Here is a 15,906-nt window from a genome sequence, read left to right as displayed (position 1 = left end):
TTATATCCTGTGACCTTCCTAAACACATTAATTAAGTCTAGTTGATTTCATTTGCTTTCAGTAGATTCCTACAAAGGATTTTCTATGTACAGGATCATAGTGTCTGTGAATAAAGACAATTTTACTTTTTTCTTTCCCACATGGATGCCTTAATTTCTTGTTCTTGCCTTTCTGCACTGGCTAGACACTGTAGTACCACATTGAATAGAGATGTTAATAGTGTGCATCTTTAACTTTGTTCCCAGTCTTAGGAGAAGCATTCAGTCTTTTACCATTAGATCTGTTTTCTGAAAGAGTTTGTATAGGATTGGCATTACTTTTCCTTAGTATTGATAAAATTAATAAGTGAAGGCATCTGGGCCTGGGCTTTTCTTTGCAGGAAGAGTTCTCATTACTAATTCAATTTCTTTTTATAAATCTCTTCAGAGTCTCTATTTCTTCTGGAGTCCCATTTGATAACTTGTATCGTTCTAGGAATTTGTCTATCCAGTCCGTTTTGTTGGCGTAAAGTTGTTCAAAATATTCCTTACAATTCTTTTTTTTTTTTTTCTTAAAGATTTATTTTTATTGATTGATTGCTATGTTGGGTCTTCGTTTCTGTGCTAGGGCTTTCTCTAGTTGCGGCAAGCGGGGGCCACTCTTTATCACGGTGCATGGGCCTCTCACTATCGTGGCCTCTCTTGTTGCAGAGCACAGGCTCCAGACGCGCAGGCTCAGTAGTTGTGGCTCACAGGCCTAGTTGCTCTGCGGCATGTGGGATCTTCCCAGACCAGGGCTTGAACCTGTGTCCCCTGCATCGGCAGGCAGGTTCTCAACCACTGCGCCACCAGGGAAGCCCCTTACAATTCTTTTAATATTGGTAGTGTTTGTAGCAATGCTCACTCCTTTTTTTTTTTTTTTTTTTTTAGTTTTATTGAGATATAGCACTGTATAAGTTTAAGGTGTACAGCATAATGACATGACTTACGTATTTTGCAAGATGATTACCACAATAAGTTTAGTTAACATTCATCATCTCATACAGATACAAAAAGGGGGGGGGGAAGAAAATTATTTTTTTCCTTGTGTTGAGAACTTTTAGGAAATGTTGGGCTTTTTGGTTTTGTTTTGTTTTTTAATTGGAGTATAGTTGATTTACAGTTTTGTGTTTCAGGTGTACAGCAAAGTGAATCAGTTATACATACACGTATGTCCACTCTTTTTTATATTCTTTTCCCATAAACGCCATTACAAAGTATTGAGTAGAGTTCCCTGTGCTATACAGTAGGTCCTTATTAGATATCTATTTTATATATAGTAGTGTGTATCACTCTTTCTTTCAGACTTTGGCAATTCATGTGAAAGAAGCCAGACACACAAAACACACATCGTATGATTCTGTTTATATGAAATGTCTGGAAAAGAACATGGAGCAGAAAGCAGATTTGTTATTGCCTAGGGCTGGAGGTAGAAACGGAAAGGGGGTTTCTTTTTAGGGTGATAAAAATGTTCTAAAATTACATGGTAGTGATGGTTGGGGTAACTAAATACTAAATTCATCAAATTATACAATGAATTTTATGGTGCAGAAATTACACAGGCAAATTTTATGGTTGTAAAATCTTGAAAAAGTTGTTTTTAAAAAAAGTTGTAAGGTACTTTTAGCATCTTTAAAAATACAGAAACTACTATAAACTAAATGAATAAAACATCAATAATTCAAAATCAGTTAAACTAAAACATCATAATCTCGCCTATACCAGGTGAATGGTAGCTTTCCTGTTTTTGTCAATGGCACTATGATTCTTTCAGTTACAAAAGCTAAAAATTTAAGAGTAATTTTGTATTCTTCCATCTTTTTTTATTTCCTACCCTTATCAATTTGCCTACTAAAAACATTTTTTTTCACTCTGACGCTTTTGAATTTCTTAAATAATAATATACAGTTCAGTCAAGAGGGACTGTGTTCTGATGGACACAGCCAATTTATTGATGGCTAATGTAACTTACAACAAATTGAGATTGTCAAGTTTTTACTTGTCAAGAAAACTTGAAAAATATTGCTTTATTCCCCTATTTCTGCTAAAATTAAGTCATAGAGGCCCAGTGGGAGAGCTGAACCTCCACCTCTATGCAGCATCAACAAGACAGAAGGAGGCAATGTCAAATGGAGCGCTTTTTCTCCCTTTTCCCCATCCTCCATGAGTCAGTCAGGTGCAATAAAGGAGCTGATTTTACATCCCATCCATCTGGAAGTGTAGTAATTTTGTTTACATCATAGATTTCACTTAAGTGTCTTAATTTGGAAACCACTCTGGTTAGAATTCAAGTAACTTCACATTTTTCATATAGAGTCACATTTGAAATAAATTAACATCAATTGATGTAATCTGAATTAATCTGAGGAAAAACAAATGAAGTAGGAAGTATCTTCTCACCTTTTTGTTTTTATATACCTTCCCCAGGAGCTTATAAAATACTTTTCCTTTCTTCTTTACTGAAACTGAAGTAATTTCATAAATTGATTCATATTGTTATTAAGGATTTTTTAATGTATTGCTTTTCTCTGACGTATCATTTGAAAAAAGGGCTACAGAGTGGGTACTGCTTAAGTAAAAGGAATGCATTACTAATGGTGAATTTTTGTGTGGTTTGTGGTAGGAGGGGAACTGGGAGTTGGAAAGCAAGGTATTTATCTGCCTTCTAGACAGGACTTAATGATATGGTTATATTAGGGAGTTAAGAACTATTGAAAACAGAAAAAAACATTGTAAAGACATGTTTCTTCATAGTTTTTGAAATGAGAGTAAAAGAGAAAAATAAGACACATTTTAGGACTGGACAGTTGGCCTCATTTGGCTTCATTTAATAGTTGAGATTTGGGCTTATATTGATGATTGTAGTGCCATTTTCTTCCTGTGCAGCAAGTAAATGTGGGTGATTTTAAACATACTCCATCATTTTTACTCCCCATCCCCCAATTTAAATCTGTTCCAAAGGATCCCTATTTTATAACCTTGTGCTTAATAATTAACATTACCCTTTTTTGTTTTTGTTTTTTGTTTTCTTCTAGGCTGTATTCATCACCAAAGAAAAAACTTACACCAATGCAGAAATCAGTTAGTCCTTTAGTTTGGTGCAGGCAAGTTTTGGATTACCCAAGTCCTGATGTTGAATGTGCTAAAAAGTCTCTTATCCACAAACTTGATCAAACTATGTCAGGTATGTCTATAATTTTACTTGTAAATTCATCTCTTTGCTTTCTTTAATCAAAAAACAGATAAATGTTGACTGGTATGTTTTTAGGAAGGCAGTTCTTTGCTTGGGGGTGTTTTCCAAATCACATTGTGCATGCCATCGTGAGTTTTTGCCATATGCACATAACCCTGTTCTGTTATTTTCTTAATAGCTTTTTTAAAAAAATCTCCATATTTTTATTTAGCTTCATCCTAAAAAATATCCATGAAATAATGGATTTTATGTAATAAGGTTTTTTTGATGCAAGCTAAAATAAATAATTATTTTTTAAAAATGTTTTGTCTGGTATCATCTAAAATCATCTCACCAGCCTCAGGGAAATTTTGATGTGGTAGAAAGATACAGGTTGAGAACCAAAGAGCCCTCATTCTCACTCTGTCACTTAGTTGCTATGTGACTCTGCGAATTATTTAACTCCTATAAGCTCAGTTTTCTTATAAGCATGATGAACCCTGTAAGTGTTATTTAAGGATTAAATGATAATGTTGAAAGAGGCTAGCATGTTTTTCTGGCTCATGGTAGTGCTTAATAAATGTATTCATTTCCCCTCTCTTTTTTTTTTTTTTTTTAACTTGGCATTTTAAGTTAAATTGCTTTTATGTTCTATTGTTTAATAGCATTCACAAAGCTGACAAAATGTATGTGTCACTATTTATGGTATTTAATGTAGCATGCCAGTGTGTTAGAAATGTAGGAAAAATATTATTGACTCTTTCTTGGAATTACTCTCAGTCTTTTAAAAATATGTTTCAAAAAAAAATTAAAAAAAAGAATATCAGTTTCTGGGAATTCCCTGGGGGTCCGGTGGATAGTACTCAACGCTTTCAGTGCTGGGGCCCTGGTTCAGTCCCTGGTCAGGGAACTAAGATCCTGCAAGCCTCGCAGTGAGGCCAAAAAAAAAAAAAAAAAAGAATATCAGTTTCCTGGAATACTCATGTAGTAAAAGATTGATACATGATTACTAATCCTAAATAGAGTTTTGTTTTTTGCTTTGTGTTTACTTGGCAGCCATGTCCTTAAAATTGCTTTTTTTTGGCTTTATTATTGAAGTATGTGCTCTTTTGTTAGAGTGTAAGCTGCAAATGGTCAGGGGAGGCAGGGGGGAGCCTACACAGTTAAACTGTCATATAGTAAAGTGTAGTTTGTTCAGCAGGAGCAGTGGTTATTATAAGAAAATAATGTATGGGATGGACATAGGGGAGAAAACCAAAGCTGTTGCACTTCAAAAGTAGCAATTGGAGTGAGTAGCTTTTTGCTTTATTATAACAAAGGTATTAAAGATAGTAGGAGCATGTAAGAAAAGCTGTTATTCTTGAACCAAAACTAGGTGTAATCAAGTACTGGATCTGCTTAACAGTGTTTAGATTTTATAGCTGTATGCACAGAGCAATAGCTATAGCTGTATATATTTAAAGAAAAATAATTTGGCTGTTGCAAGTTTGAACCTTGTAGTCCTAAACCTCTCTTTTCCCAGGTTAAAGGGAAGATTGTTTTTTAAGTGTATTTTTTTTGATAAGGCAAAGCTTCCTAGGAACTTAGCTATTATATTCTAGCACAGCCGTTTCTACTCCATCATACTCAGCTTCTCTTTAGTGTACCAGCACATGTACTTAAGGTATTCTTCTCTTGTTTTTTTGATAGCGCATTATCTTTTTTACCCTTCTCTTGTTTTTTTGATAGCGCATTATCTTTTTTACCCTTATTCTCCCTCCGGTTTTCTTTTCAGTCTTCTTTAAAGTTTCTCCCTTCTCTGCCCATCTTTTTGTGTGTGTTTTGGGGGGGGGGTAAGATTTATATAGCACAAAATTTCCCACTTCCACCATTTTTAAATATACAGTTCATACAGTTCAGTGGCATTAAGTACATTCACATTGCCATCACCACTGTCTATCTCCAGAACTTTTTTGTTATCCCATACTAAAATTCTGTACCCATTTAACTTCCCATTCCTCCTACCTCCCCCCCACCCCCGCCCCATATGCCCAGGTGTCTCTTTTGCCCCATTTCTCTCTGTTTTGATGATTTCATCCATTCATACTATATCCAGTATCATCTTTATTCAAACTAATCTCCTTTATTTATGCATATATTCAATTAATATTTTTTGAGAGCCTGTTATGTATCAGGCGTTGGGGAAAGGGTAGCGGATACATGATGAAGAAAGACTAACACTGTACCTGCACTCATGGAGTTTATCATCTAGTAGGGGAAACATGTTAATACAAATAATTTTTATAACTGCTGATATGTAATAAAAGAATAATCTACAGTGCTTTGAGCTTGGAGAAATTAGAATTTTACTTCAGGAAGTAATGTTTGGCCTGAGTCCTAAAGATTCAGGAAAATTTAAGTGGGCTAAAGGGGAAGGCGACAGAGGGAGTAGAGTGTTCCAGGTGGTGAGAACAGCGTGTGTAAAGGCTCTGTGGGAGGCCTGTGGGAGCATATGGGCGGGAGCCTGGCGTACATGAGGAACTGGACATGAGATCAGAACAGTATGTAGGAGCCAGACTCTGCAAGGCCTTAGAGACCATGTTAAAGGTTTTGGACTTTATTCTAAAAGCAATGGGAAGATACTGAAGGGTTTTATTCAAGGGTATGGTATGTGTTGGCAAGAAGAAATTATAGGATTTGCACGTTGATGAGGACATGCTTAGCTGTAGTATGGAGAGTAGATTGGAGAGGGCCAAAAGTGAACCGTAGGATGCTTTTGAGGAGGGTTGATGATGATAGCTGGGTAGTGTGTGTTGAGGAGAAAGGGTCGTAGTGGACATGAAAAGGTGTGAAAGGAAAAAGGAATGAACCAAATATGAGGAAATGAGGGAGAAGAAAGTATCAGCAGTGATTTCTAGGTTTCCAGCTTGTATAATAGGATGAATGTTGTTATCATTCTGAGATGGAGCTCCCAGGAAGAGAATTTGTTTTAGCTCGAAAATAATGAGTTTGGATTTGGACTTGTTGGCTCTGGGGTGCATTTACCATACCCTCAGGGGAGACATTAAATGGGCAGCATATATGGGACTGAAGCTCATGGAAACTTAGGCCTGGAGATATAAGTAATGGATATTTGGGGGAATAGAGATAATAACTAATGTTGGGAGTATGAATGAGGTTTCTCAAGAAAAAGAATATGGTTTAGAGTGAGAAGATAAAAGAGTTGAGAACTTGAAATGCTAGTGATTAAATAACCAAATAAAGAGAGACTGCACTTCAAAGGAAATAGAAGAGTAAAGAGATAGGAAGGAATGAACACCCCTATTTCTGCTTGTTGATATATTGAGATCATGCTACATACTACATACTAAATATGTTTAGTGGTGTCTTGTCTCATGGTGAATATGTAGAAAACTATACTGGCCAACTTACCACACTATCCAACTAAACAGAAAAACTAAACAGAAAACATGTGTTCCTCCTCCCAAAACCAGTGCTCTGCTTATAGGCAAACCAGAAACTTCAGAACCATCTTATTTTTTTTCCCTTTAGTAATCCTTACCGGTTTTTAATATTTATCCTTTTATTCCTTTTTTTTTTTTTTTGGTCCCTTTTATTGCCTAGTTCAGTCTAATCTATTTAACATTAGAATTTCCATCAGTTTTTTTTCCTTAAGCTGATTGGATCATATTGCTCTTGCTCAAAAGTCCCTGATGGTGTTATCACTGCTACTGAACAAATTTCAGACTCCTGAGCATAGTATTCCAGGCCTCCTGTGACCTGGCCCCAGCTGGTTTTTCCTGTTTTGTCCCTCACCATGAGCTTTACCTTTCTAGATTACTCACTGTTATTCCCTGGACACACTATGCATTTTCAAGACATGGCTTTAGTTTATGTTATAAACACAGATGAAAACATATACTTTCCCCATTTCCAGTGTCCTATCAAATTATTCTCTCAAGACTGCTCCAGTGCCTCTCCTTCCAAAAAGCCTTACTACCTACTTTCTCTCAGTTGTAATGAATTACTCCTATCTCATCATTTCCATTAGCCTCTTTGCGCCTTTATGATAGTACTCATTTCATTTTGCCTTGAAATCACTGTTTTTTCTGCCTGTGCTACTTGGCTTTAGGCCTCTTGAGAAGAAGAACCATGTCACATTTGTGTATTTATTCTGCATAGTACTTTGGTGATGGTCATAAATATGAATAAGCTGTAGATTTTAGAATAGGGTGAAGAAAAGAAAAAATATTTTAAGTATTAATTTTTCTGGTATATAATTGATATCTTAGCCCTACTTTCATACTATTTTTATAATTTTATATGCATAGCACAAATTTTTCCCCTTTTTTGGCAGAAGTATTCTCCTTGGCCCAGAAAATGGGGCGGGGTGGGGGGGTTTCTTTTAAAAGAATTCTTGTGTGTTTGACCTTAATCTGGCCTAAATAGTATTGCTTTATTTTTTCAAAAATCCAAACTTTGGAAAGACTATTTTTAAAACTCATTATTTCATAGTTTTTTGTTGTTATTAGCAGTATGTATTTGTTATAGAAAAATGAGACAACATAAATATGCTTTTATATTCATTTTATTTTTAAAGGCCGTTCAAGGTTGATACAGTTGGAATAAACTTTCCAACAAGATAGAAGTAACTTAATTTAGTAGCTAATAATTTGTTGAGGAGATATTCTTCCTATAGTATTATTTCTGTTTGGTGTGGCTCCTGTTTTATTTGCATAACAAAATTTAAGATAGTGGAAATATTTTGTTGGGATTATTAATGTGATATATTTCTCTCCACTAGTATAGAAATGTTTCTGTGTTTAAACTGAGATAATGACTTACTGAATTTCCTAATTGGAAATTTTTTTTTTTATAAATTTATTTTTATTTATATTTTTTATTTTTGGCTGCGTTGGGTCTTCGTCGCTGCGCGCGGGCTTTCTCTCGTTGCAGCAAGTGGGGCCTACTCTTCATTGCGGTGCGCGGGCTTCTCATTGCAGTGGCTTCTCTTGTTGCAGAGCATGGGCTCTAGGTGCATGGGCTTCAGTAGTTTTGGCACATGGGCTCAGTAGTTGTGGCTCGCAGGCTCTAGAGCACAGGCTCAGTAGTTGTGGTGCATGGGCTTGGTTGCTCCGCAGCATGTAGGATCTTCCTGGACCAGGGCTCGAACCTGTGTCCCCTGCATTGGCAGGCGGATTCTTAACCACTCCGCCACCAGGGAAGTCCCCCTAATAGGAAAATTTTTGAGATGTTATTAGCCTTTTCTTCAATTTGATTTTTCCCCTTGTCATTAATGCAGCTCTCAAGAGGCAGAATTTGTATAATAATCCTTTCAACTCCATCAGTTACACAAGTCCTTACAGTCCAAATGCCAGTAGCCCATACAGCAGTGGTTTCAATTCTCCGTCCTCAACCCCAGTGCGACCTCCTATAGTCAAACAGCTAATACTTCCTGGAAATTCAGGTAAGGAGAAATGAAATGGAGTAATTAAGAAATGGTTTTTAACTTACTGCCCTGCCTCAGAAAATAGCTTACTCATCAGTAGTTCAAGTTCCTTTATTTATGAAACCTCCAACTGGTTAGAGAAGATATCATTGAGGTGCTACTTAGCACCAGGTAGTACGGTACTAGGCACCAGTGATACAGATAAGCCAAGTTACATTCATAAAGTTTTCTTTAGCATGTGTGTAAAAGTTTTTTAATGTGGCTTGATAAAATAGGGTCACAGGCTTTATTCTTTTAACCAATAGATGCTTACTGAGTAGCTTGCTTAGGTTGTAAAAGCTACAGAGTTAAAACTCTTTTAATAGGAATTTTAATAAGCTTTGATATTGTAGTTAAATAGTAGTACAAGGCTGTATATGAATGTGCCAAGAGGGTGTTTAGAGCTCTAAATGATATGGGAGAGGGGTAGATTGCTATAATTGGGGGAAGAATGTTCTGCTGTGGTTCTGTGACTGAGACTGTTATTCTGTAGCTTACTGTTCTTTAGATTTCACCCATTCAGTTACTCTTATTACTGCTATTGGTATGATTAATTATCATAGCTTCCTTAAAAATTAAAGTATTATTAACCACCTCAAACTTTTGACTTGTATACTCCCTAGTCTCATCACTTATTGACCCTGAAGTTTGTTCTCTACGTAGGTTGTTACTTGCTACTTATTTCACCCATGACTGTTGTACTAAAAAGGTTGATCTGCCATATTTGTTTAATATAAAGAATTTTATTCAGGCACTATTTGACACTGACCTTATAGTACTTTTCCTGTCATGTGTGCTATGCTCTTCTTGATAACATAAATATTAACTTTCGTATTCTTCTTGCTCTTTTTATGTGCCATTCGTGTTGGAGCTGACTCTTATGGTGAAGAATTCTGGAAAACAAGTTTCAAATAAATCTGCATTAGAAATATTAGTGACAGTCTTGGGATTTTTAAAATTCTTCATTAGAAGTTGATGATCTGATGAAAGCATTTCCTTAGAAACAAATTAGAATCTTTTGGATATGTAAATCCTTTATTCCTCTGACCTGTCTTCTATCCGCCTTTTGGTTTACAGTGATAAAATGAGTTTTTTCATCCAGTCATTTTCTTCATCCCATCTTTGTGCTTCGCTAGTAAACTTCAGAGAACTCCTTGGATCCCCATTACTAGTTTAGCAAAGGAATTTTGTAAACATGGCATAATGTAGGAGAAATGAGCTTAGTGTTCTTTTTTTGGTTTGTCCTAAATCTCTAAGGAGTCCTGATTTTCCTCAAATTATAGCTTTCTTGTTTAGGAAAAGTAGGTGCTTTTATTCAAGGGAAAAGATGGTGGTATTTGCTAGTGACTGAATTTGGGAGGAGAAAACACATCTTAAATTCATCTGTTGATAGAGTAGTTTCATTGGCTACCTTGTAAAAGTTGAAATCCTCTAGCATGTATTATTGAACATTAACTACTTGCCAGGTACTGTTTTGAAAACTTAATTGTTTCATAAGAATATAGATAAGTTATAGCTATAAGAAAATGTGTTTTGTATTTCTCAATATATATGAAGGAGCCTCTGTAGCCCTCTTTATTCTTAATCAGGTCAATTTTTAATTTTAACATTTGGGAATTTTATAAACAGAAAAGGCAGAATAACAATGAACTGAATCCAAAGATATAATATCAAGTTAATTGCAACAGATGGTTATTCAATTTTTGTTTCACTGAAGTTTGAATCATTTTCTTTTTTAAGGTAATTTGAAAAGTTCGTCAGACAGAAATCCTCCACTCAGTCCTCAATCCTCTATAGACAGTGAATTAAGTGCTTCAGAATTAGATGAAGATTCAATTGGATCCAATTATAAGCTAAATGATGTAACTGATGTGCAGATTCTAGCTCGGATGCAGGAAGAAAGTAAGTATTTTAATTGTTAAAGTTGTGGTCTTTCATTACTGTATAATTTTGTTGTCGTTATTAAATATGTCAAAGTGTTGTGGAATAATAATGTAGTAAGAATAGAAATGTTGAAATTTCAGAGGCTTTTCAACAAGTGGACTGGTTTGTTCATTAACTTGTTTTTAGAGTCCATAGTATGTAGAGCAGTTTGCTGTGTGAGGAGCAAAGAAAAACAGGCTATGCTCTGCTTCTGTGACTGGTAAACATACCCTGCATGTTACTCTACACTGTAACTCTGTAGTTATTACCCGGTTGCTCTGTGTTTTCTTAGTGTAGACCAGAGTTTCTCAACTGTTCTTTCATTATTGCCTCCCCAAGGAGCCGATTTAGACATTTTTTTCCCCTTTTTACCCACCCCCACTCCCGTTAAATTTTAATACCATTGATATACTGTACATCTCTTTTTGTACTATAAGGGCCACAAACTATTATGATATCTAAGATTTTTTCCACACCCCCCAAATCAGTTTTTTTCTCCTTGGGGGCAAATTTCATCTTTCTTAGAATGTTTGGTGTAGTCTGTATAAAAGACCTTCATGGGAAAATTGGAATTGTGACATTAAGTTAAATGAAGCATGTGATGTTGCTTTGCAAAGTGGTCCTTGCAACTTTTTAGGTCACATATACCTTTGAGAATCTGATAAAAGTGTTGTCCCCTGTCATTCCCAAAATATGCATATGCACAAAATTTTTCATACTATTTCAAGGGCTCATTAGTGCCCTGACTCTCATCTGAATGTAAGATGTTGGTGATAGTATTATTCTTGCCTGTATATTTTATTGTATGATGCCATAGGCTTAACTGTGAAGGAAGCAGTCTCTCTAACCTTCATAATGAAAAGGTCCTTGAAACACAGATTTCAGAGTCTTGACAGTTGGCTGAGGTAATGGAGCAATGCTATAGTTTAGTTCAAAAATTTTCTGTTTAGGTCCTTTCTTTTATGTAAATATGTAGTAAGTTTTATCAAGCTATAACATTTATTAAGAAACTGCAGTGTTTCTCACTCTGCTAATTCTTGTCTGATTTTCACACATCTTCCCTTAGAAAGATAGAAAGGTTTGGTGCTTGTTTTATCTATCTTTAGCCCTAAAAACTAATAACATTTTACCCTTTTCTTCTGTAACTTGTATATATAACTCCTCACTGGGAGTATGGTATTGTCAGCTAGTGAGGGGTTACTTATTATCATGTATGTGAAAAAAGAATGAAGAATGCTGTGTAACTACCAGTTAGAATAAACTCACTGATTTCTTCTTTGAACCCTGACTTTTTAGACTGCAGTATTTTGTTAGAAATTCAACCAGCTATTTGCTGTAGTTTTCATATTGTGTGTTGGTAATGCATAATAGAAATTTTAGTCTTACTTTAAAAATCCTTTCTAAGCTATTCACACGCACAAATATTTCTTTTCCTGGTGAATTAAAAAAAACAAAACAAAAAATGCTGAAAATGTGTGTGATACCTCCTTGAAAACACCAGCTTTTTTTTTTTTTTTTTTTTTTAAAGAGAGAATGATTTTCCTTTTTACAACATTGTTTCTCCCGTTCTTTGGTAACAAAAATGAAGAGTAACAGATTTGCGCTTTTGCCTGGTTAAGCTCCCTCATTTTTAAAATGAGAAACACACAATCCCATAGTGGTTGTGACTTCCCTAGGACCCCCTTGTTAATGGGGAACCTGCATTGGGATCTGGATTTTTCTTTTCTAAAACACCGCTCTTCTCACTGGTCTGTCGTCTTTTGCTAGGTGACTTTAGTGCCATGTTTGCTATAACATGACACTAAGTAATTTGTTGGTTACTACAGTGGTCCCCAAACCTGACCAAAGGTCTAGACAGGCCCTAGGAATCTGTAGTTTTACAGGTACCCTGGTGTGATTCTCATCCACTACTTTGGGGAACCATGTTGATATCACTTTCTGTGAATGAATATATAACTTAAAAGTTTGATACTCCTGTAGAACAGATCTTTTGGGCTAAACTGCCAATAGTTAGCAGGACTTCCTCAAAATGTTATCTAAATTCCATACGTTTTTTTCAATTGTAATTTTTTTTCTCGTTGAATATCTATCAACATTTGTTTTTATTCTAGAAGTTTTTATACTATTTGAAGGGCTCCTAAGGTTGCTTGGGTATTTCTGGAGATATCAAGATAAATAAGGGACTCCTTTGAAAATTCTTACTTGATGGCTTAGAATTTATCTTGTGTTATTGAAGTCTCTTAGGTTATGAAACAATTGAAATTATGTTTGTGCCCAAGTATTGAATTCCTAAGAGTGGAATAGAAGTTTCCTTCATCATCTTCTTGAGTAAGATTAATGCAAGGATTCAGTATCCAGGGAGTATATTTACTCACTGATGTATTCTTTACACTGGTTGGGCAGTAATTGTTTTCCTTCAGTATTCCTTTAATATTAATCTCAAATTTGGATTACTGTCTTTTGGAGTAGAAATATTTTTAAATTTATGGTTCTATTTTTAATATAGATTTTGGATTCAAGAAGAAATGTTAAAATTGGGCAAAAGTTTATGAATTTCATTTAATTTAAAAATAGCCTTTTAGATGTGGTATATGCATCCTTATGTGTGGGAAAGTCTAAGGTGAATCAAGTGAAAGGGAGTTTTCCTTTACACGTTATACCCTATTTGAATTTCTCAATGATAATCTTTTGCTTTTAAACCTTAAAAATATTTAAATGTTTAAAAATAAAACTAAAGAAATAAAATAACACATTCATTATTGTCAGGTCTCCGGCAAGAATATGCAGCCACCGCATCTCGGCGCAGTTCTGGTTCATCTTGCAATTCTACAAGACGGGGTACTTTTAGTGATCAGGAACTTGATGCACAAAGTTTAGATGATGAAGATGACAATATGCATCATGCAGTATACCCTGCTGTTAACAGGTTTTCACCATCACCACGCAATTCACCTCGACCATCACCTAAGCAGTCACCCCGAAATTCACCTCGTTCTCGATCTCCTGCTCGGGGAATAGAATATAGTAGAGTGTCCCCACAGCCTATGATTAGCCGCTTACAGCAACCTCGCCTTTCCCTTCAAGGCCATCCCACAGATTTACAGACAACCAGTGTTAAAAATGAAGGTAACTATAATGTATGAAAAAAATTTGTCCTTCATATTTCAGTATGAAAGTAACACAGTTTTTACCAAGGTTCTGTATTTCAGAAAGTAGATCAAGAATTTAGACAGTTTATTGTTTTATTAATACTGAGTCAGGGACTTCCCTGGTGGCACAGTGGTTAAGAATCTGCCTGCCAGTGGAGGGGACATGGGTTTGAGCCCTGGTCTGGGAAGATCCCACATGCCATGGAGCAACTAAGCCCGTGCGCCACAACTACTGAGCCTGTGCTCTAGAGTCCCCGAGCCACAACTACCGAGCCTGCGAGCCTAGAGCCCGTGCTCCATGACAAGAGGAGCCACCGCAATGAGAAGCCTGTGCACCGCAAGGAAGAGTAGCCCCCGCTCGCCGCAACTAGAGAAAGCCCACGCGCAGCAGCGAAGACCCAACGCAGCCAAAAATAAATACAATAAAATAAATAAATTTATTTAAAAAATACTGAGTCAATGCAAAAATAAAGGAAGAAGTGAATTTAATTTTACTTGATTATGTTAGTTTTGCTTTGTTATACTCATGAAGTGATCTGTGTATAGATTTTTTTTTTTTTTAATTTATTTTTGGCTGCTTTGGACCTTTGTTGCTGCGTGCGGGCTTTCTCTAGTTGTGGTGAGCGGGGGCTGCTCTTCGTTGCGGTGCGCGTGCTCCTCATTGTGGTGGCTTCTCTTGTTGCAGAGCACTGGCTCTAGGCACGCGGACCTCAGTGCTTGCAGCATGTGGGCTCAGTAGTTGTGGCTCGAGGACTCTAGAGCGCAGGCTCAGTAGTTGTGGCGCACGGGCTTAGTTGCTCCGCAGCATGTGGGATCTTCCCGGACCAGGGAATCAAACCCGTGTCCCCTGCATTGGCAGGCGGATTCTTAACCACTGAGCCACCAGGGAAGTCCCTGTGTATAGATTTTGATTTAAGTAATTTATGGTTCTTTTTAACAGTTCTGCCCATTTATAGAAACTGTATTGTTTATTTTTATAAGACGTGTACTTCCTGTTAGCTCTTCTAAAATATGCAGAACACTTAAATAAAGAATTTGAGTTTTTAAAAATTTATTTATTTTATTTAATTTTTATTTTTGTCTGTGTTGGGTCTTCGTTGCTGCACCTGGGCTTTCTCTAGTTGCAGCAAGCAGGGGCTACTCTTCATTGCACTGCTCGGGCTTCTCATTGCGGTGGCTTCTCTTGTTGCAGAGCACGGGCTCTAGGTGCACGGGCTCGGTAGTTGTGGCTCGGGGACTCTAGAGCACAGGCTCAGTAGTTGTGGCGCACGGGCTTAGTTGCTCCATGGCATGTGGGATCTTCCCAGACCAGGGCTCAAACCTGTGTTCCCTGCATTGGCAGGCGAATTCTTAACCACTGCACCACAGGGAGGCCCAAGAATCTGATTTTTGAATGTTAATTAACATTTTAATTTTCTCCATTGGAAAGAATGTTTTGATTTTTTCTTTTAATTAAATTTCTGTTGTCATAGAAAAACTAAGACGCAGTCTTCCAAACCTGTCCCGAACATCTAATACACAAGTTGACTCAGTGAAAAGCAGCAGAAGTGACTCAAATTTTCAAGTGCCAAATGGAGGAATACCTCGCATGCAACCTCAGGCTTCAGCCAGTAAGTATCTTTTATGTATCAGTTATTTAAAGATAGATGAAAATTACAGATTTTAATTTTGTGCTGAATAGCTGTCTTAAACTATAGTAAAATGTAGTGATTATCAATTGCTATAAGATGATCATAGCTGTATTAAAATTTAAAATTTGTCCCTATAAAATACCCAATTGTATCAATACTTAAATCTGTATGAAACTGTGGTCTCTCTAGAATTCTAAAATAAGCAAGTTCTAGCTGTTTAATATATAAATATATATGCCTTAAAAACCTTATATTCTGCAATACTGCATATTAAAAATGACAGGATTTTGGGGGGAAATAGTCCTGAAGCAGACCACTTAAAACCCAAGGAGCTTTCTTACTAGAACATTAATAAAAACAATAATGATCCCATAAAAATAATAGCACAATTAAAGGCATGTTAAATTCTTAATAAATAAAATAAATACTCCAGCAAATGTAGAATTTCCTTTTTTAAAAAAGTTGAAGGTAACCTGATGGAAAGGAACGTTGAGACTGTTGAATTAAGGAGACATATGCAACATAAACAAAGATCAGATAATCATGC

At 36.1% G+C, this 15,906-nt stretch overlaps 1 protein-coding gene across 4 annotated transcripts in view; it reads left to right on the top strand.

Annotated features, from left to right (window-relative positions):
• Window positions 1-15,906, top strand: part of SLAIN2 (SLAIN motif family member 2) — an 80,053-nt gene that overhangs the window by 30,926 nt on the left and 33,221 nt on the right. For 2 of the 4 annotated variants that reach the window (XM_082462480.1, XM_082462481.1), the window contains exons 2-6: window positions 3,053-3,201; window positions 8,471-8,635; window positions 10,397-10,558; window positions 13,346-13,705; window positions 15,201-15,338. In XM_082462480.1, the coding sequence (XP_082318606.1) occupies window positions 3,053-3,201; window positions 8,471-8,635; window positions 10,397-10,558; window positions 13,346-13,705; window positions 15,201-15,338 (974 nt within the window). The remainder of the gene's footprint in view (window positions 1-3,052; window positions 3,202-8,470; window positions 8,636-10,396; window positions 10,559-13,345; window positions 13,706-15,200; window positions 15,339-15,906) is intronic. The other 2 variants (XM_082462482.1, XM_082462483.1) reach the window with 2 other exon arrangements.

This window comes from Balaenoptera physalus (assembly GCF_965194825.1).
Source record: "Balaenoptera physalus genome assembly, chromosome: 5".
In the NCBI taxonomy this organism is placed as follows: domain Eukaryota; kingdom Metazoa; phylum Chordata; class Mammalia; order Artiodactyla; family Balaenopteridae; genus Balaenoptera; species Balaenoptera physalus.
The sequence above is the reverse complement of the archived record's forward strand: the minus strand, read 5'-3'. Positions and strand labels throughout refer to the sequence as shown.